This window comes from Aquarana catesbeiana, linkage group LG02 (genome assembly GCF_042186555.1).
Source record: "Aquarana catesbeiana isolate 2022-GZ linkage group LG02, ASM4218655v1, whole genome shotgun sequence".
NCBI lineage: Eukaryota > Metazoa > Chordata > Amphibia > Anura > Ranidae > Aquarana > Aquarana catesbeiana.
The window spans coordinates 24,873,401-24,896,914 of NC_133325.1; the positions used below are offsets into that span (position 1 = coordinate 24,873,401).

A 23,514-nucleotide genomic window follows, 5' to 3' on the forward strand; every position below is an offset into this window, starting at 1 on the left:
AATAATTCCAGATGATTGCACTTCCAAAAATCCTTTTATTGAAGCTTCATATGACAAGTGGTTGACAGATGGAGCAGGGGACAAAGAGGTAGACGCGTTTCGTGCAAATGTTATCGCTTAGTCATTACCACCTGCAACCTCTGCTGGGATGCTGGACAGCTCCCTGGACAATTTCTTAAATGATCTTGCCTTGAACCTTGTTTCTCTTGAACTTTGAACCCTTTGCTCCTCTCATGAACTTCCTATTTCAGCCATGGCTTTGCACTTCCTGTTTGCCAGATTATATATCTCACTGCTGCTGCTGTCCATATCTTTGCTACCACTTGTTACCAACCTTTGGCTTTTTTACTGATCACAGTTCTGTTTGATCCCTACCTGCTATATCTGCTCCAGGTCCTGCCTTGCTCATCTGCTAGTGGGGCAATCCAGAGGGCTGTGACCTGGTGCTAACACACACCAAAACCATCAGGAGCTCTGGTGAACACTGGTTTTTGCTTAGGCACTGCTCTTCGGGTGAACCCACATGTCCGCCAGGGTGATCTGTTTTTGTACTCATCCAGCTGGTTGGTGGGAACCACTCTACTGCTATAGCTATTAGTCTCCAAGGAAAATAAAGCTTTTAGGACAAATATAATGGTTTAACCTAAATGGAAGAAACACTAAGGCTAGATTCATTCTAGTAGCATGGTAGGAAAGTCCCACTATTAAATAAACTTTGGAAAGGATTGAAGAAAAAAGAGGAATGTGGAGCAAAACTCCTTATAAGTTATACCATCTCGGTTGACCAAGGTGATAAAAACCTGCATCCCATGTCTCGAAATACTTTAATATAAGAACAGGGAATATCAAATGCAGACAATTCGGTGACTTACCACCAAAGAGGTTGACGTTAGAATCCACTAAAGGTCACCATATTGAATCCAATGCAGGACCAACCATCAACTTGGCTTCTCTTTCATAGGGAGGTTGCCCATGACCAATGCTCTCTACTGGTGTCCATCCCTCGGTGAAGCACTGTTGAGTTTCTTTACACAGTGTCAAGAAAAAGGTTCTGAGAATGTGCCCAGCCAGTTTGCCTACTATAATCCCAGGGTAGCCCATAAGGAAGCACTCATACACCATACATAAGGAAGCACACCATCCCCCAGGTTTGCAGAGGGGCCTAGAGAGGAGGATAAGCAGTTTCCTTAGGGTATGCAGCCTTGCCAAACACAGGCTCCATGATGAAGGATACACAGAAGATCATGGCTGAGCACTAAGAGACAAAATGCTCTAGATGACTCCAACCTTGAGCATAGTGTGACCATGCGCTTTCAGGCTTCTTATAAGTTGGCACGCCTGGGAGTACATTACTTGCGGTGTCACCCCACCCCAAAGCACCTTGTCCCTAAGTTGATGACTAGTGGCTGTGGGGGTCTGTGGGCAGGAGGCTTATTAAAATCTGGAAGTTCCCTTTAACAAGGGGGGCCCCCAGATCCCGGCCCCCCCATGTGAATGAGTATGGGGTATAGAGTACGCCTACCCATTCACCAACAAAATGTAAAAAGTGAGTAAAGACACAAAAATCCAAAAAAAGAAGGAAAAAACCTCTGGTCTCGTCATGATTGACGATGGATCTACACCAGGGGACTTTTTTCTTTTTTCATTACGGAATTGTCAAAAACTCCTGTTGTGTCTTTACTCACATTTTACACTTGTTTGGTGAATAGGTAGGCCATACGCATTCACATGGGGGGGTGGGATCTGGGGGCCCCCTTGTTAAAGGGGGCTTCCAGCTTTCAATAAGTCTCCCTGCCCACAGACCCCCACAACCACAGCCCAGGGTTGTGGGGAAGAGGCCCTTGTCCCCATTAACAAGGCCTCCCTGCCCAAAGCACCCCCCCATGTTGAGGGCATGTGGGTTGGTATGTTTCAGAAGAGGGGGCGCTCACTTGTACCCCCATTTCCTGGCCTGCCGGGCTGCATGCCTGAAAAAGGGTCCCGAAGGGCCTGGTATGGATTGGGGGAATGACCCACAATGTTTTTTTCTGAATTTTTCATTGCCGGCATTCTTTTATTTACACTTCATCTCTTATTGGGGAAGCCTGCTGACAGCTGATGAATCATCGGTTATTAAGGATGCGAAGCAAAATTCATTATTATTTCATTCAGAGATTTGGATACATCCGAATCCTTGAATAACCAAAAATTTGTCCGAAATTACATTCAGACCGAAACAAATTGCACATGTCTGACAACTGTCCTCCAGCTAACTCTTGGGTCCCCATGTAAATGTACCGTACATCCTTCCACTGTAATATGCAATTACGAGGTACACGCTGAGCCTTGTCCACATCCACCTGTCCAGCGTTCTTCACCACCGTTCCCAGTAGAAGAGTGGGCCCCACCATGCACCCCATGCACCTAAATCAACTCTTGATCTTCCCCCTCTGTACAGGATGGGGACCTCTGTCATGCGAGTTCACTCCCCTCACTATGGGAGACAAACGGCCGGCGGAAGGGGTGCCAACAACATCTCCCTTGCTGCTAGAGGCTGGTCCACCTATAACAGGCACACGCCACCAACAGGCTGCTGTACCTGTCTTGTAAACCTTCATTACCCATGGCAACCACCTGCTGTACTGCACCAGGTTGACTTTTAAGTGCTGCCTCTTCAAACCCCAATATGTCAGTGACCCAAAGCTGTAGACATGTGCCAGTTACTTGCATTTCACTCCTTTAAATGGCTCAAGACCAGGCAGAAGGCAAAGTTTCATGCTTCACTTCAGAAAAGTGCAAAATTAAAACAGTTCTTGTCCCTATATCCCTAATCCTATCTCGTTATGTGCTGCCTTGGCATACCTGAAAAGGTAGAGTCTATGTGGTAAAATGTCCATCAGTGGCATTTTCCCAGTGCCTGGTGTCTCCGGCACACCCAAGGTTCAGATGACCTTCTACATTGCGACGGATTCCCAGATGACAGACAGGGGTAACGCCATTGTCTTTCAGGCTAAGGATTCATGGCAAGAGTGAGCCCTCTCTCGGGACCACTGCCCTTCTTTTATAGTACACGACCGGTGGGCCCGGACCCGGCAAAAAAGAACTGGAAAAACATTAACCCTCAAACACCCCCCCATCCTGGGCAGAACCTAACTAGCTCAATTGCAACCCGCTTACAGGCAGTGCCTTTTATAATGGGGTTGCCATGATGGCACATAGGCCGACAGAAGAGGGACGTGGGCATAATAAAGCTTGGGAGAGCTTAAAGGCAGCATGGTGCAACCACCTGGTAAACATAAGAAACTCTTGATGTGGCATTGATATTGATATGACATTGATCGACCAATGGTTGCAGATATTGGCTGATGATTAAAAGGGACAATCTGATGTTAACCTGGATTCACTTAATTCAGCTCTTTGAGAAAGTCCATTGTGATGAAACGTGTCAGTGGTTGAGCCTAAGCATGTTCACTGAGGATCAACTTTAATAAAGAGCGGTGCCATACTGAGCCTAAGACTGAGAGAACTGGTGCAACATCTAAAGTAAAACTCCAGTGCTGTGGTTACCCTCCAAAGTGATGGAAACCTTGGCTGTCACGAGAACTAGTGACCCTATTGGACAATTTTTCCCCTATTCCTTTTCTGGCAACAACCCAAAATTTTGCATTTTTTGACACTTTCACTCATGGTTATAAGGGTCACCAGGACACATAGAGAGGGTGAATCTCCCTAACTGGGGACACAGAGAGCAATAAAGACCTGACAGGGGTTCTAATACCTCTATCCAAAACAACAAAAAATATTTTATATACACTCACCTACCACTTTATTAGTACCAGGTTGGACCCCCTTTTGCCTTCATTCTTGGTGGCATAGATACAACAAGGTTTTGGAAACGTTCCTCAGAGATTTTGGTCCATAGTGACATGCAGGGGCGGACTGACCATTGAGCCACTCGGGCACTGCCCGAGGGCCCTGGGTCACTAGGGGGCCCCATCAGGGTTGCCAGCCTCAGTAAAACCAGGGACAGTATGGACCAGGGACAGCCAATAGACAGTATGGACCTGGGACAGCCAATAGGAACATGTCTGTGTACACTGTGTATACATATATGTGTATACTGTGTGTGCGTATACTATGTGGCCCCATAATCTCTGATTGCCTGGGGGCCCCATAATCTCCTATTGCCCTGGGGCCCCATGAGTTGTCAGTCCGCCCCTGGTGACATGATAACATCACACAGTTGCTGCAGATTTGTTGGCTGCACCACCATGATGCCGATCTCCCATTCCACCACATTCCAAAGGTGCTCTATTGGATGAGATGTGGTGAGATGTGGAGGTCATTGGAGTACAGGGACCTCATTGTTAAGTGGTGAGATGATTGGAGCTTTGTGACATGGTGCATTATCCTGCTGGAAGGAGCCATCAGAAGATGGGGACACTGTAGTCATAAAGGGATGGACATGGTCAGCAACAATACTCAGGCCATTAATCCATGCTCAATTGATACTAAGGGGCCCAAAGTGTGCCAAGAAAATATCCCCCCCACCATTACACCTCCACCACAAGTCTGAACCGTCGATACAAGGCAGGATGGATCCATAATTAATGTATCACCTTAGGCTATGTACATTTATTACTGCATAAGCTTGACCCTGTATGTTATCCTTATCAGATTTTTAAGCCCTTTTATGGGCATACTTGCTGTTATCCCCTTCTAAAATTTAAAAATTATTGATTGTAAGCTCCATGAGCCAAGCCCTGCTATTCCTTCTGTATTGAAATGTATTGTAATTGTACTGCTATATAAATCCTGTATAATAATATTGATAACAGAAAATACATAGGCCAGCCAGTCTGCGTATTGGCAGGTGCAGTTGGCTACTTTGTCACTAGGTGGCTCTGTACCAGAATAGCGTCTAGTTACAGCGGGCAGTGTCATCAGGTGCTGGGCCCCTTTTAGGTAGAGCCCTCCTGCAGTGAAGTCAGGGGTGACTCAACACCCATATATACAGTATGTCAGATACAGAGGAATACAGACTCTCTTGGGCAGTGCTGGGACAAGGTCATCTAGAGCCCAAGGCAAACATGCCAAACTGTGCCCTCATCCCCCCCCCCCCCTTCCCAATACCCATGAGCATTATGTGTCAGCAAAATCCCCCCCAAAAAACTGAGCATAAATTCCACCTCCTCCCAGTACAAATCTACCCCCTGTTGGAAACCCCCCTTCCAGAACAGATATTTGCCCCCCCCCCCCCATCACCCAAATTCCCCCAGCAAAAATGCCCCCTCAGAAAAATAAAAAACACCATTCCTAGCCAAATTCCTCTACCCTAAAATTTCCCCTCCAAGTACACATCCTCTCCCCCCACTCCACATCCCCCCTTCTAGCACAAATCTCCCCCCCAATCCCCCCTCCCAGCATAAATTTCCCCAACCCCAAATTCCCTCTCCTAGCACAAATCCCCCCCAATCATCCCTATTAGAACAGCCTCCCCCCACCACCACCCCACCATATGACCTCTTCTAGCACAAAAAACCCCACTCCTAGCACAAATTCTCTTCCCCCATCCCTGATCCGAACACAGATGCCCATAAATCACCACTCCTAGCACCCACCCCCCAAATTCCCCCTCCTAGAACAATTCCTACCCCCTGGCACCCCCAAATTCTCCCTTCCAACAAAAATCCCCTTTCCCCCAATCTTATCAAGTGCCCTCCCACCTCCCACAATACCGCAGTGCCCCTCCTGCCCACCCCTTGTCCCGGTCCTGCTCTTGGGGCATTGTAGCTAAACATCCCACACCTACAGTATGTGCATGTAACCAGCACTTGTAGGCCCTGGGTGGGGCAGGAGGCCAGGCGGACTGGACCTGTATGCAGAAGGAGCCAGCTGTAGTCTTTCTGTCCCTTATGGGGGTGAGGGCTGGGGAGGATTGCAGAAGGCCATTTAGGCCAGGCTGGAGATCCATGTCTAAGGCTGCTTCCCTGGAGGGTTGCCAGGAGAGATCTACCTAGCAAAAAGATGACTACAAAAGGCACAGTCGTGTGAGTATTAATGACCCCGGGTGAAGGAGAGACTGTAATGCCCTGTACACATGGTCGGACTTTCCAAAATAAAATGTGCGATTGGAGCTTGTTGTCGGAAATTCCGACCGTGCGTAGGCTCCATCGGACAGTCTCCATCGGAATTTCCGTCGCACAAAATTTGAGATCTGGTTCTCAAAGTCTCCGACAACAAAATCCGTTCGCGCAAATTTCGATAGCGTGTACACAATTCCGACGCACAAAGTGCCACGCATGCTCGGAATCAAGCAGAAGAGCAGCACTGGCTATTGAGTTTCATTTTTCTCGGCTCGTCGTATAAGGGAGATGGCTGCTGAAGTGCTGCACATGCTTTCACTTGTGACTACTGAGGACCATCCACTGAATGTGATTGACTGTGCAGTGTCATGTCACTCCGGAATGTATGTCCTTGTGATGTGACTGGAATACCGTTTCCTGAATATCACCAGCAAAGTTCAGTAAAACTACTTCTTGTGTGGACATTCCTTCCTTGGGTATACAAAGGTCTATGGCCGGCAATGTCGTGTTGCTCTAGGAATCCCTAGGAACCTCAGGAGGAACTTGGTGGAGAAACACTGATTGCAAATGTATGACCACTTTAAGGGAACTTTGGGCAAGCAGCCATGTAGGTAATGCCAACTACAGAAAATAAGGATTAACACACATCTGGGAAGTCAACCTGATGAACTCACATTAGTGGTCATTGCAGAAGTGCTCTGTTACATTATTGATTAATGGAAAGTTGCCCTCTTGTGTTGGTGGTCTGTGTAGGTGATAGATCCATCTACTAATATTCAATTCTCAACCTCTGGAGGAACCCTGGTACAGAAACACTGATTGCAAAATGTATGGCCAATTTGAATGCCACAAATTTTAGGGGATCTCTGGGCAGGCAGCCATGTAAGTAACTCCAGCCACAGAAGAAAAGAATTCTCATACACTAGAGAAATGTCAACTCATTTAACCTAAATGGCACGTTTATTATGTGTTGTTATAACAAAAGCCATGATTGTGGTGTTCTCTAACATCAGTGTTCATTGTAGAAGTGCCCCTTACATTGGGGTTTAATGGAAAGTTGAACCCTTTCATTGCACATTGCCCAAGGAATCCCTAGGAACCTCAGGAGGAACCCTGTTGGAGAAACGCTGATTGCAAAATTCATGACCAGTTTGAATGCCACTAACTTTAGGAGAACTCTGGGCAAGTGGCCGTGTACTGTAGGTAACTCCAGCTATGGAAAATGGGGATTAACACATATTTGAGGACAATCAACCTGATGGACCTAAATGTCACATTTATTGTGTGTTGTTATAGCAGAAGCCATGATTGTGGTATCCTTTAACATTAGCGGTCATTGCAGAACTGCCCCTTACATTGGTGATTAATGGAAAGTTGCTCCTTGTATTGGTGGATAATGTAGGTGGTCGATCAATCCAGCATTTCTCTATGCTCAAGGAACCCCTGGGAACTTTAGGAGGAACCCTGGTGGAGAAACGCTGATTGCTAAATTTATGACCACTTTGAATACCACTAACTTTAGGGGAATGCTGGGCAAGCAGCAATGTTGGTAACTCCAACTACAGAAAATGAGGATTAACACACATTTGAGAAGTCAACCTGATGGACTCAGATGTCATATTTATTATGTGTTGTTATAACAGAAGCCATGATTGTGGTATCCTCTAACATTAGTGGTCATTGCAGAAGTGCCCCTTTCATTGGTGATTAATGAAAAGTTGCTCCTTGTATTGGTGAATAATTTAGGTGGTGGATCAATCCAGCATTTCTCTATGCTCAAGGAACCCTTGGGAACTTCAGAAGGAACCCTGGTGGAGAAACGCTGATTGCTAAATTTATGACCACTTTGAATACCACTAACTTTAAGGGAACGCTGGGCAAGCAGCAATGTAGGTAACTCCAACTACAGAAAATGAGGATTAACATACATTTGAGAAGTCAATCTGATGGACTCAGTGTTACATTTATTATGTGTTGATGCCCCTTTGCGTTGGTGGTCATTTTAGGTGGTAGATCAATCCACTAATACTCACTGCTCAACCTCTGGATGAACCCTGGTAGAGAAACACTGACTGAAAAATGTATGGCGGATTTGAATGCCACAAATTTTAGGGGAACACTGGGCAGGCAGCCATGTTATTAACGCCATCCACATAAAAAAATAATTACTATACACTAGAGAAATGTCAACTCTTTTGACCGAAATGTCACATTTATTATGTGATGTTATAACAGAAGCTGTGATCAGTGGTCATTGTAGAAGTGCCCCTTACATTGGCGATTAATGGAAAGTTGTCCCCCTTTCATTGGTGGTCAGTGTAGGAGGTAGATCAATCTACCATTGCTCATTGCTCTAGGAATCCATAGGAACCTCAGGAGGAACCCTGGTGGAGAAAAATTTATGACCTCTTTGAATACCATTTACTTTAGAGGAACTCTGGACAAACGGCCATGTAAGTACCTCCATCCACAGAAAAAAAAATTACCATACATTAGAGAAATGTCAACCCAACTGACCTAAATGGCACATTTATTATGTGTTGTTATAATAGAAGTCATGATTGTGGTGCCCTTAAACAGTCGTGGTCATTATAGAGGTGCCCCCTTACATGATGATTAATAGAAAGTTGCCCCATTGTATTGGTGGTTAGTGTAGGTGGTAGGTGGTAATACTCATTGCTCAAGGAACCCTTAGGAACCTTGATGGAGAAACACTGATTGCATATTTTATGGCCAATTTGAATGCCACTAAACTTAGTGGAACTCTGGGCAAATGGCCATGTAGGTAACTCCAATAAAAGAAAAAAAGGATAACAAACACTTGAGAAAAGTCAACCAGACAGACCTAAATATATTACACTTTCTTGATAAAGTGCAGATAAGAACCAAATTTATTTATTATAGGAAGTATTGAACAAACATAGGTTATGCCATTCTAGATAGGAGGTTGCCTCAAACTGTTTTCACTTACGGGCAACATTCAAATTTAGGAATCAGTATTAAGTTAAACTCTACCAAAGTGAAAATGTTTATAAGAAACACAATGAAAATGATTACATTCAAAGTATTAGTAGTCACGTTATCCATTAGGAAGACACGGGAAAACTGTTTTCCAGGAAGACTTGGAAAAGTATTTATAGATGTGTACACTTCAGGCTACTAAGTGTCCTTTTCTTTTCCCAGCGTACATCATTCACCAAGCAAACACACTTCTCAATATTACACTGCAAAAAAAGAACATAAAGTATAATTAATGACCAATCCAAAATTGTATATAAATTCTGAGCCCTGAGTCAGGAATTTCATATTTTATCATCTACAGATGAAGGTTCATATAGAAATTGCCCCCCTAAAAATCTGAGCTCTAATTCAGGAATTTCCTATTTTAATATACAGTATCTAAGACAAATGAGTACACCCCTCACATTTTTGTAAAATGTTAAGTAGTGAGTGTACAGCTTGTATAACAGTGTAAATTTGCTGTCCCCTCAAAATAACTCAACACACAGCCATTAATGTCTAAACCACTGGCAACAAAAGTGAGTACACCCCTAAGTGAAAATGTCCAAATTGGGTCCAATATTTTGTGTGGCCACCATTATTTTCCAGCACTGTCTTAACCCACTTTGGCATGGAGGTCACCAGAGCTTCACAGGTTGTCACTGGAGTCCTCTTCCACTCCTCCATGACGACATCACAGAGCTGGTGGATGTTAGAGACCTTGTGCTCCTCCACCTTCCATTTGAGGATGCCCCACAGATGGTCAATAGGGATTAGGTCTGGAGACATGTTTGGCCAGTCCATCACCTTTACCCTCAGCTTCTTTAGCAAGGCAGTGGTCGTCTTGGAGGTGTGTTTGGGATGGTTATCATGTTGGAATACTGCCCTGTGGCCCAGTCTCTGAAGGGAAGGGATCATGCTCTGCTTCAGTATGTCACAGTACATGTTGGCATTCATGGTTCCCTCAATGATCTGTAGCCCCCCAGTGCCGGCAGCACTCATGCAGCCCCAGACCATGACACTCCCACCACCATGCTTGACTGTAGACAAGACACACTTGTCTTTGTCCTCCTCACCTGGTTGCCGCCACACACGCTTGTCACCATCTGAACCAAATACGTTTATCTTGGTCTCATCAGACCACAGGACATGGTTCCAGTAATCCATGTCCTTAGTCTGCTGGTCTTCAGAAAACTGTTTGCGGACTTTCTTGTGCATCATCTTTATAAGAGGCTTCCTTCTGGAATGACAGCCATGCAGACCAATTTGATGCAGTGTGCGGCGTATGGTCTGAGCACTGACAGGCTGACCCCCCCCCTACAACCTCTGCAGCAATGCTGGCAGCACTCATATGTCTATTTCCCAAAGACAACCTCTGGATATGACGCTGAGCACGTGCCCTCAACTTCTTTGGTGGACCATGGCGAGGCCTGTTCTGAGTGGAACCTGTCCTGTTATACCACTGTATGGTCTTGTCCACCGTGCTGTAGCTCAGTATCAGGGTCTTGGGAATCTTCTTATAGCCTAGGCCATCTTTATGTAGAGCAACAATTCTTTTTTTCAGATCCTCAGAGAGTTCTTTGCCATGAGGTGCCATGTTGTACTTCCAGTGACCAGTATGAAAGAGTGAGAGCGATAACACCAAATTTAACACACCTGCTCCCCATTCACACCTGAGATCTCGTAACACTAACGAGTCACATGACACCAGGGAGGGAAAATGGCTAATTGGGCCCAATTTGGACATTTTCACTTAGGGGTGTACTCACTTTTGTTGCCAGCGGTTTAGACATTAATGGCTGTGTGTTGAGTTATTTTGAGGGGACAGCAAATTTACACTGTTATACAAGCTGTACACTCACTACTTTACATTGTAGACAAGTGTCATTTCTTCAGTGTTGTCACATGAAAAGATAGAAGAAAAGATTTACAGAAATGTGAGGGGTGTACTCACTATGAAGTTCATATAGAAAGTGCCCCCAAACATTCGGAGCCCTTACGTCAGGAGGTTTATACTTCAATATCTACAAATGAAGGTTCAAAGTGCCCCCCAAAAAATTCTGAGCCCTAAATTGGGAAGTTCATACACATTCTTGGCATCAATGACATGATGTACATCAAAAGGATTTAGTGTATTATTATTGTTTTATAGGATAGCCTACACCCATCACTAAAGATCGAACAATGAAGAGACCCCAATGGCAAGGCTATATATATAATCCATTAAAGAGGTTGCAATCCTAGAACAATGGCAAGCTGTGTGCAGATGGAGGGAAGGGAAGGGATGGGACCAAGGAAACCCCCCCATTTTGTGGAAGAGATCAACACCAAGCTTGGGCAACCCTAAACAATTGATCTACGAGAACGACTAGGGGTTGTGGCGGAATCTTCCTGGCTTCATTGGTTATTCCCTTTTTTGCTTCCGCTTGCACTATATATATCCAAATTGCAAAAAATGCTTTGCATAGGCTTCATACCAGCTAAATAATACACAATTGGTTTGACTTTATCCAATGGACATTTGCTGTGTTCAGGCTTAGGTACTGAACTGATTTTTAAAGAAATTCCATTTTTTTATTTGGCTTTGAATGGCGGGGGGTTGATTCAGTTGGTTCAACTAAATTCATTTTTCTTTGATTGTTTTTAATTATTTCCCCCGAGGTAGCTTTGGGAATTGGATAATCTGTCATTTTTGGTATAAATTATATGCAATAAAGTTTTTTTTTATACCAAAAGTGTTGTTTTTCCAGGAATGCCCTAAGCCTTTTCCCATCATGACTCTTATATCCTATGAAACTGTGAAAGTGAGGTGTCCTGTGTATCAGCTTATTGTATGTGTACCCTACAGGAGAGGTAAGTACTCCCCGGGTATTTATCAAATGATGCAGAATTATCAGTGTTATAATTGTATATATTAGATTTACATGACATGAATGACATGTGAAGAGAAGATGATGAACTGAGTACCTTGGACGATGGCTTGTCACAAGATTTAGAATTTTTACTTTTCTTCATGCAATTTGTTTCTACCAGCACTATGGTCAGGTTATAGTTCATTCCAGCAACTACCTATAGAAGTATAAAAATAAAATGAAAATTATTACTGTGTTCTAAGGCAGAAGTCTCCAAATTGTTCAGTATGAGGACCACAGAGTATATTTTACAAATATTCCTGGGCCGAAAAAATCCCCTTCAGAGTCACCCTTGTCAAATCCTTCCTTACATCAGGTTCCCCATCAGAGTCCCTTCTTACATCAGGTCCCTATTAAAGCACCCCTTACATCAGTGTCCCCATCAGAGTCCCCCCTTACATCAGGGTCCCTATCAGAGCCCTATCAGAGTTCCTCCTTAAATCAGGTCCTTCATCACAGTCCCTCCTTACATCAGGTCCCCATCTGTGTTCCTCCTTACATAAGGTCTCCATTAGAGCACCTCTTACATTAGGTTCCCCATCAGAGTCCCTACTTACATCAGGTCCCTGTTAGAGACCCCCTTACATCAGGACCCCATCACAGTTTCCCCACATATCATGATCCCCATCACACTCCTTTCTTACATCAGGTCCCCATCAGTGTCCCTCCTTATATCAGGTCTCCATTGGAGTCCCCACTTTCATCAGGTCCCCATCAGTGATCCTCCTTATATCAGGTCTCCATTGGAGTCCTCCCTTTCATCAGGTCCCCATCAGTGTCCCTCCTTATATCAGGTCTCCATTGGAGTCCCCACTTTCATCAGGTCCCCATCAGTGATCCTCCTTATACCAGGTCTCCATTGGAGTCCTCCCTTTCATCAGGTCCCCATCAGTGTCCCTCCTTATATCAGGTCTCCATTGGAGTCCCCACTTTCATCAGGTCCCCATCAGTGATCCTCCTTATATCAGGTCTCCATTGGAGTCCTCCCTTTCATCAGGTCCCCATCAGTTTCCCTCTTTATATCAGGTCTCCATTGGAGTCCTCCCTTTCATCAGGTCCCCATCAGTGTCCCTCCTTATATCAGGTCTCCATTGGAGTCCTCCCTTTCATCAGGTCCCCATCAGTGTCCCTCCTTATATCAGGTTGTAATGATCGAGTATATGTATTGGGTGGATATGATGTAGAGTGCAGGTAGAGAGTGAATATTTAGGTATTATAATGATGATGATGTAAGTACTCTTCCGCAGCAACCCAATTCTTCCAGAGAGATGCACTTTATTGACTTCCAACACAGAACAAAGTCCAAAGTCCACAGATGACAAAAAGATCCGACAGAGGAAATATAATTCAGAACCCCATGTCTTAGGTCCGAGTGTGCATACACAGACTAGCCTCTCTCATACACAGACGAGCCTCACTCCCCCAAACCTATAGACTGAATGCCGTGTTATATTCACTAAATATTGAATGGCTGAGCAATTTGATTGGCCGTTTCAATTTAGGACTTTGATTAGCTTTAGTCTTTCAAACAGACAACAACCCCAAGCCGTGAACAGCCATGAACCACCCCAATTTGCACTCCCGCATATCAACATCAACAAGTCCCCTTTAGATATGTGTAATTATATTAACAGATACCACCTGAATACCCTTTGAGATGTTCAAATAGACTTGCATAAGATTAACACATCAAAGAGTCTTCAGCTGTTAAAATTCAGTTGGACAAATCAACCATTCTGTCATTGTCATTCTGGCCTGGTCAACATTGACTGCATGTGTACATACACACAACAATGTCCCACATAAATCGGTGAACATATTACAACATATACAACACAGGTCTCCATTGGAGTCCTCCCTTTCATCAGGTCCCAATCAGTTTCCCTCCTTATATCAGGTCTCCATTGGAGTCCTCCCTTTCATCAGGTCCCCAACAGTGTCCCTCCTTATATCAGGTCTCCATTGGAGTCCCCACTTTCATCAGGTCCCCATCAGTGTCCCTCCTTATATCAGGTCTCCATTGGAGTCCCCACTTTCATCAGGTCCCCATCAGTGATCCTCCTTATATCAGGTCTCCCTTAGAGCACCCTTTACATCAGGTTCTCCATCAGAGTCCCCCATACATCAGGGTCCCCATTAGAATTCCCCTTATATCAGGTCCTCTATCAAAGTCCCACTTTACATCAAGTCCCCATAAGAGTTCCCCTTAGATCAGGTACCCCATCAGAGTTCCTACTTACATCAGGTCTCCACTGGAGTTCCCCTTACATCAGGTCCCCATCAGTGTCCCTCCTTACATCAGGTCTCCACTGGAGTTCCCCTTACATCAGGTCCCCATCAGTGTCCCTCCTTACATCAGGTCCCTGTTAGGGCCCCCCCTGTGAGGAGGTCTCTTATTATCAGTATCTGTGCACTGTCATCCTGTGTTTCTCCTGTGTGATTTCCTCCACTCCCACTATGTTACCTACAGCCTAGTGAATGCAGTTCCCCATTGCTGCCAGAGTCTCATACATTCCCTGTGTACTTCCAGTCTGTTCTCTGTGTCCTACCAGTACTTTTATGAGTCTCTGAGTGCTTCACCCAGCTACATGTTGCTAGACCTGTGCTCTACTTGTCCACAAGGTTTAGGAGTGTGTCTATGGGAATGTTTGACCATTCTTCCAGAAGAGCATTTGTGAGGTCAGGCACTGATGTTGGAAGAGAAGGTCTGGCTCACAGTCCCCGCTCTAATTCATCCCAAAGGTGTTCTATCGGGTTGAGGTCAGGACTCTGTGTAGCCCAGTCAAGTTCCTCCACCCCAAACTTTAAAATAAACTTCAAACGTTTGGATCGTTTGACAGAAAACAAACACAAAATATAAAAAAATGTACCATTGTATTGCAGGCCTTGATGTCTGTAACCCTTTAGTGGGATGGACAGTGTAAACATTTTGTAAAAATTTTTTTTTTTTTTGTAAAACCTGTTACATTTTTACAAATTGTTACATTGTTACAAAATTTGTTACAGTTGATATATTTAACAAGTATTGGGAGAGAATATAGTTACAGGGACCGTAAACCTTGAGTACTGAGCCCCCCCCCCCCAATAATACACCACACACATATAAAGACCACCGTAGGACGGGATATATTTTCTCCCATGCCCCATGCACAAGACTGAATGCCTACAGTGAGTACAGCCCCCCCCCCCCCAATAATACACCACACACATATAAAGACCACCATAGGATGGGATATATTTTCTCCCATGCCCCATGCACAAGACTGAATGCCTACAGTGAGTACAGTCCCCCCCCCCCAATAATACACCACACACATATAAAGACCACCGTAGGACGGGATATATTTTCTCCCATGCCCCATGCACAAGACTGAATGCCTACAGTGAGTACAGTCCCCCCCCCCCAATAATACACCACACACATATAAAGACCACCGTAGGACGGGATATATTTTCTCCCATGCCCCATGCACAAGACTGAATGCCTACAGTGAGTACAGTCCCCCCCCCCCAATAATACACCACACACATATAAAGACCACCGTAGGATGGGATATATTTTCTCCCATGCCCCATGCACAAGACTGAATGCCTACAGTGAGTACAGTCCCCCCCCCCCAATAATACACCACACACATATAAAGACCACCGTAGGACGGGATATATTTTCTCCCATGCCCCATGCACAAGACTGAATGCCTACAGTGAGTACAGTCCCCCCCCCCCCAATAATACACCACACACATATAAAGACCACCGTAGGACGGGATATATTTTCTCCCATGCCCCATGCACAAGACTGAATGCCTACAGTGAGTTCAGTTCCCCCCCCAACAAACACATTACCTGCTGGGAAGCGTCTTCGAGGGAAATCATCTTGGCCAGGTAGTTACAATCGCTCTTCTGGTTGTACTCAGAGACACAGAATGTCGCTACGTCTTGCACATCTTTGCTATTCTTGTCAGCAGATTCCCACCCTCCTACTATATCCCGACTGAGAGTCAGGGGAGCCCACAGCAAGAAAATGATAAGAGCTCCAAGAGCAGCCATGATGGTTTCCACTATCACCAGCACTCTCTGACGGAGGATCGGAGGGGAGGAATGTTCCCATATATAAGACCTGATCTCCTCCCAGGATACATTGTCTCTGACCAGGAGCCATTCACATGCCGTGCCACCTCACCTTGGCAGGCACTAGAGATCAGGAGGGAGGATAATGGGGCTGGCAATCTGAACACAGATACAGCATCTCACAAAAGTAAGTACACCCCTCACATTTTTGTAAATCTTTCCTTCTATCTTTTCATGTGACAACACTGAAGAAATGACACTTGTCTACAATGTAAAGTAGTGAGTGTACAGCTTGTATAACAGTGTAAATTTTCTGTCCCCTCAAAATAACTCAACACACAGCCATTAATGTCTAAACCACTGGCAACAAAAGTGAGTACTAAATAATAAGAGAATTCTTGCGAGCTACCAAATATGCTATAAGACCCCTTTCACACTGGGGGCGTTTTTCAGGCGTTTTTCAGGCACTTTAGCGTTTAAAAAAGCGCCTGAAAGAAGCCTCATCTGCAATCCCAATGTGGGAGCCCGAGTGCTTTCTTTCACACTGGGGGCGCTGCGCTGGCAGGGCGTCAAAAAAAGTCCTGCAAGCAGCTTCTTGGCAGCGCTTTCGTGTTTTTGCCACCGGGCTGGGTGCGCCAGTGGAACGAGCCCTTTCCCACTGCCAGCGCCCCGAAAAACCCCCCAGTGTGAAAGGGGTCCTAAGCGGCACTTTACCAGCGTTTTTTCGGGCGCTGGCAGTGTGAAAGGGCTCGGGCTTTCACATTGGGATTGCAGATGAGGCTTCTTTCAGGCGCTTTACAGGCGCTTTTTTTAACGTTAAGGCCCCTTTCACACTGGGGCGGGGGGCAGTGTTGGCAGGAAAGCACCGCTATTGTAAGCGGCGATTTACCGTCGGTATTCGGCCGCCAGCGGGGCCGAGAAAGGGTTAAAAACCACCACTGCAGAGACGCTTTGCCGGCGGTATAGCCGCGCTGTCCCATTGATTTCAATGGGCAGGAGCGGTGTATACACCGCTCCTTCACCGCTCCGAAGATGCTGCTAGCAGGACTTTTTTTTTCCTGTCCTGCCAGTGCACCGCTCCAGTGTGAGAGCCCTCGGGGCTTTCACACTGGAATGAAAGCAGCGGCTGTTTCGGGTCGGTTTGCAGGTGCTATTATTAGCGCAATAGCGCCTGCAAACCGCCCCAGTGTGAAAGGGGCCCAAAGCGCCTGAAAAACGCCTGAAAAACGCCGCAGTGTGAAAGGGATCAAAGGCCCCTTTCACACTGGGGCGGTGTGGGCGTCGGCGGTAAAACGGTGCTATTTTTAGCACCGCTTTACCGTCGTTTCAGCGGCAGTATTCGGCCACTAGCGGAGCGGTTTTAACCCCTGCTAGCGGCCAAAAAAGGGTTAAAACCGCCCGCAAAGCGGTGCTATGCCGGATGTAAAGCCGCGCTGCCCCATTGATTTCAATGGGCAGGAGCGGTGAAAGAGCGGTGAATACACCGCTCCAAAGATGTTGTTTGCAGGAGTTTTTTTTCCTCTCCTGCCAGCGCACCGCTCCAGTGTGAAAGCCCTTGGGGAGACAGCAGCGGCACACTGGAGAGACAGCAGCGGCAGTTTCAGGTCGGTTTGCAGGCGCTACTTCTGCAAACCGCCCCAGTGTGAAAGGGGTCTAAGAGTTAATAATCTGGATAGCGGCTAGCACTGATCACGTCCCGTATGACTCTATGATGGGTTCCTATTTATGTGTCGTCTGTTCAGGATGAATAGGGATGAAAGTATGATTAAATCCTATTGGTAAGTACCTATATGAAAATAAAAGCACTCTGTACCCACATCAAAAATGGTGCGTCATCACAAAGTTTATAGCTGAAGTTAATAATAGGCTAATAGAATGTGGAGACTTGGTCTCGATCTCTCCCTCGTAGAAGGTATCCCATTTGTTCCTAATTCATAGAGTTTATTATACCCCCCAAAAAATGTTTAAATTTTGAAAGGAAACAAAATGATGAGTGCCCCAGATGTAAGGCATCATGAGATCTGATCCATATGGTGTGGAAGTGTCCCAAGCTATTTAGATACTGGGCAGAGATAGTAACTAGGATAAATCAAACTTTTGGGACCACACTAGAACCGGAGGTCAAGACCTGCCCATTAGGAAGCTGGGAAGAAGGTAGAGTCCCGACTGGCGCCATTGAAGTAGTGTTGAGATGCCTGTTTCAGGCGAGGAAATGAATAGCACAGAAATGGCAGGCACTGACCCCCCCCCCATCAATGGAGAGCTGGGTTGAGACCATTAACTCAATGGTTTGGAGTGAGAGGGCGAGATGTATTAGGCATAGTAATTATAATAAGTTTGAAAGAATGTGGAGGCCTTGGCTGGACGAGATGAGGTACCCCCTATAAGGGGATGGTGGAGGACTCTCTCTCTCGTTCCTCGCCACTCACTTGTTCCTGCTTCCCACCCCTACGAGGTCTTGGATGTTTTTCTCTCTTATATTTCTCCTGCCCGGGGAGATGTTTTCCCCCCTCACCTTTTTTGGCCATTTGACTAATAGAAATATATGCATAACTAATAAGTTAGTGGTGTGTGGGAGGGTGGGTGGGAATAGGTTGGGAGGGATCGGGTAGATAAAATAATAACAGTTTTGTCTTCTGTACTTTGAAATTTTATATGATATTTTATGCCGTTGTATGCTCTATTTTTGATACTTAATAATAAACTGTGGAAAAAATGAATTGTATGTTGACAAGTGAATCAAACTAAAAAAAAATGTATATGAAATATATGACAATAATAAATAAAAAAGTCCATTAGATCAATATATAATGAGAAATTTTCCATTGTCCAATATTCATATTTCCATAAAAGTGACTTGTGCTGATTTCCAGACGATACGACTTTATATCAACTTCTGGGCATCTAATAAAGTGACTTTCACTTTCCTGATGTTATTTGGAACCCTTCTGCAACTATAGCATCTCCCACATCCATGGAAGCCTTTGACATCCCAGAACATCATTGGCTTGGATATGGGTGGCTCAACAATATTATGTACTAGTTTGTCTCTCAAATTCGGGGCACGTTTGTAAACAATCTTAGGTTTCTCTGGTAGGCCGCGTACACACGACTGGAATCAGAATAAACTCTGAAGGACTTTCCGAGGGAGTTCCACTGAAACTGTCTTGCCTACACACGATCACACTAAAGTCCGACCGTCCAGAGCGTGGTGACGTACAACACGTACGACGGGACTAGAAAAAAGGAAGTTCAATAGCCAGTAGCCAATAGCTTCCGTCTCGTACTTGCTTCAGAGCATGCGTAGTTTTTGGTCCATCGGAACAGCATACAGACGACCGGTTTTCCCGATAGGAACCAATTCTGTCGGAAAGATTTGAAACATGTTCTATTTCTAGGTCCGTCAGAATTTTCGAAAGAAAAGGTCCGATGAAGCCCACACATGATCGGAATGTCCGATGGAATGATTCCGTCGGACCTTTTCTGCCGGAAAGTCTGGTCGTGTGTACGCGGCATTAGTTGTATATCTTGTTTAAGAACACCCCAATATCTACTAATAATCTTTTCCACATTTTTGTTCTGTAAATTATAGTCTTATGCTGCGTACACACGGTCGGAATTTGCCAACAACAAATGTTCGATGGGAGCTCGTTGTCGGAAATTCCGACCGTGTGTAGGCTCCGTCGGACATTTTACGTCGGAATCTCCGACAAACAAAATTTGAGATCTGGATCTCAAATTTTCCGACAACAGAATCCGTTGTCGGAAATTCCGATCGTGTGTACACAATTCCGACGCACAAAATTCCACGCATGCTCGGAATCAAGCAGAAGAGCAGCACTGGCTATTGAACTTCATTTTTCTCGGCTCGTCGTATGTCTTGTACGTCACCGCGTTCTCACGTTCGGAATGTGCGACAACATTTGTGTGACCGTGTGTATGCAAGACAAGTTTGAGCCAACATCCGTCGGAAAAAACATGGATTTTGTTGTCGGAATGTCCGATCGTGTGTACGCAGCATTAGACTATACAAGTTCCCATATTGTCCTTACTATTGTCAATTAATATTGTCCTTAATAGTAAGGACAATATGGGAACTTGTATAGTCTTAGACCAGGGGCGGACTGACCATTCGGGCACTCGGGCACTGACCAAGGGCCCCATGCCACTAGGGGGTCCCATCAGGGTGGTCAGCCTCAGTAAAACTAGGGACAGTATGTAAAAATCTGTGTATTTTTACATCTGTCCCTGAAATGTCAGACACTGACATCATCTTGATGTGAAAATCCCGAGATTATATCTGCTCCGCCTCTGCACTGCCCCCTCAGCCAATAGGAACACGCGTTACACGCCCCCTTTCCACAGCGCGGCTTTTTTGACACAGGAGCAGGAGATGCCGACTGCTGAAGGAGAAGGAGGCGGGGACAGCTTGCAGTGTGGGAGGGGCTGCTGCCTGATAAGGTAAGCTGGCTGAGCTTTACAAAATGGATTGTAGTCAGTGGATTACCCTGGTGAGCAGAGAGGGAGGGAGGATGTGTTTCCTCTAGCAGGGCTCCTCCTGTCTCTGAGGCTATTAGATCGATTTTGTGTGTGAGAAGTGCAATGCTCATGGAGGAAGAACATGAATGTCTCCCCCAATCTCTACTACATCTCCCTACTCATTACCTGCCCACCACTACACAGGCACAGTCCCCTCCTCTCCTGTATTAGCACCTAATGTGTCTGTGAGCTGCTGGGGCACTACAAGTCCCAGCATGCCAGGAGATGGGGGCAGCAGTGTGTTCAATCAGGCTGGTTTTTGGGTGAAATGTGCTGGTGTGTGTGTGTGTGTGTGTGTGTGTGTGTGTGTGTGTAATTGTGTGTGTGTGTATATATACTGTATGTATACTGTACAGTGGCAGCTGGTGCTCAAAATTTCTGGTGGGGCTTAAACAAACTGAAAAAAAAAACATCAATTGCAGCCACTGTGCCCATCAAATGCAGCCGCTGTGCCATCAATTGCTGCCACTGTACCAATAAATTGCCGCTACTGTGCCCATCAAACGCAGCCACTGTGCCATCAAACGCAGCCACTGTGCCCATCAAATGCAGCCACTGTGCCCATCAATTGCCGCCACTGTGCCATCAAACGCAGCCACTGTGCCCATCAATTGCCGCCACTGTGCCATCAAACGTAGCCACTGTGCCCCATCAAACGCAGCCACTGTGCCATCAATTGCCGGCACTGTGCCATCAATTGCCACCACTGTGTCATCAAATGCTGCCACTGTGCCCATCAAACGCAGCCACTGTACCCATAAATTGCCGCTACTGTGCCCATCAATTGCCGCCACTGTGCCATCAAACGCAGCCACTGTGCCCATCAATTGCCGCCACTGTGCCATCAAACGCAGCCACTGTGCCCATCAATTGCCGCCACTGTGCCATCAAACGTAGCCACTGTGCCCCATCAAACGAAGCCACTGTGCCATCAATTGCCGCCACTGTGCCATCAAATGCAGCCACTGTGCCCACCAAACGCAGCCACTGTACCCATAAATTGCCGTTACTGTGCTCATCAATTACCGCTACTGTGTCCATCAATTGCTTTCCAGTGTGCCCATCAATTGCTGACACTGTGCCCATCAGTTGCTGCCAGTGTGCCCATCAATTGCTGCCAGTGTGCTCATAATTTGCCACTACTGTGCCCCTCAGTTGCTGCCAGTGTGCCCATCAATTGCTGACAATGTGCCCATCAATTGCCGCTACTGTGCCCATCAATTGCTGCCAGTGTGCCCATCAATTGCCGCTACTGTGCCCATCAATTGCTGCCAGCGTGCCTATCAATTGCCGCTACTTTGCCCATCAAATGCTGCCAGCGTGCATCCCATGCCCGCCCGGCACTTACCTTGTCTCAGTGGGGCAGCGGGTCACGGCGGCAGGCGGCGAGTGGTGTCCGGTGTCCTCCACGCTCCTCAATGTCTTCTCCCGTCGTCCCTTCCCGTCCTCTGCGATAGGCGTCCAATCACAGCGCCTGACATTTCAGCCAATCAGGTGACAGGTAACAGACCCGAGCACCTGATTGGCTGAGAGGCGGTTCAGTGTTAGGAAAGCGAATGTTCATGAGTTGTCAGTCCACCCCTGTCTTAGACTATAATTTACAGAACAAAGATGTGGAAAAGATTATTAGTAGATATTGGGGGCTTCTTAAACAAGATATACAACTTATGCCCCGTACACACGGTCGGATTTTCCTATGGAAAATGTTCGATGGGACCTTGTCGGAAATTCTGACCGTGTGTAGGCTCCATCGGACATTTTCCATCGGAATTTCCGTCACACAAAATTTGAGATCTGGATCTCAAATTTTCCGACAACAAAATCTGTTGTACACAATTCTGACGCACAAAGTGCCACTCCTGCTCGGGATCAAGCAGAAGAGCCGCACTGGCTATTGAACTTCATTTTTCTCGGCTCATTGTACGTGTTGTACGTCACCACGTTCTTGACGTTCGTAATTTCCGACCAACTTTGTGTGTGACCGTGTGTATGCAAGACAAGTTTGAGCCAACATCCATCGGAAAAAAATCCATGGATTTTGTTGTCGGAATGTCCGATCAATGTCTGATCGTGTGTACAAGGCATAGGAGCCTACCAGAGAAACCAAGGATTGTTTACAAACATGTCCCGAATTTGGGAGACAAACTAGTACATAATATTGTTGGGCCACCCATATCCAAACCAATGATGTTCTGGGATGTCAAAGGCTTCCATGGATGTGGGAGAAGCTATAGTTGTAGAAGGGTTCCAAATAACATCAGGAAAGTGAAAACGTTCACTAACCCGAAAACTCAACATTTATATACTATTAGAGACTTTATCTCATGTGATACCATTAGGGTGGTATACGCCATCAAATGCCCTTGCAATTTAATCTATGTTGGAAGAACTAAAAGGGCGTTAAAAGTCAGGATGGAAGAAGATGTGAGGAATATTTGCAAGGGTTTTGACAAGCATCACTTATCAATACACTTTAGGGACATTCACAATCAAAATACAGCAGGGATGCAATTTTGGGGCCCCTAAACGACATTGGAGGGGGTCCAGTTACATAAGAGAGATCAGTAAGGAAGAATCTTGGTGGATACACCAGTTGGGTTCCTTGGCGCCGGTGGGGGGGGGGGGGCTAAACAAAGAGTTTAATCCCAAATGTTTAGTTAGTAACAGTTAAATATGTAAGATATGAACCATATCTGATCCATACTGGGAGTGGTTTGTCAATTAGGGTGGAATGGATCCTGGATGGAAGATGTACAATTAGATGCATAATAGGGGTGAATATTATGACATCATAATACCCATAGAGGTTAACAACACGTGAGTAGGATGAATCCATTATTAATTATTTGGATTCCCTAGCATTAGCTAGCTTGATGCCAGTAATTTATTAGTATCTGGGAACGTGGACGCTATTGTATATGCTGTTT

General features: G+C 45.7%; 1 protein-coding gene across 1 annotated transcript; it reads right to left on the reverse strand.

Moving 5' to 3' along the window:
• Window positions 1–9,199: 9,199 nt before the first annotated feature.
• LOC141129631 (cystatin 10-like) lies at window positions 9,200–16,027 on the reverse strand. The gene is made up of 3 exons (XM_073617725.1): window positions 15,824–16,027; window positions 12,033–12,134; window positions 9,200–9,289 (listed from the first exon to the last, which is right to left on the reverse strand). Exons 1-3 carry the CDS (start codon window positions 16,025–16,027, stop codon window positions 9,200–9,202), a joined length of 396 nt encoding a protein of 131 aa, XP_073473826.1.
• Window positions 16,028–23,514: the final 7,487 nt, after the last annotated feature.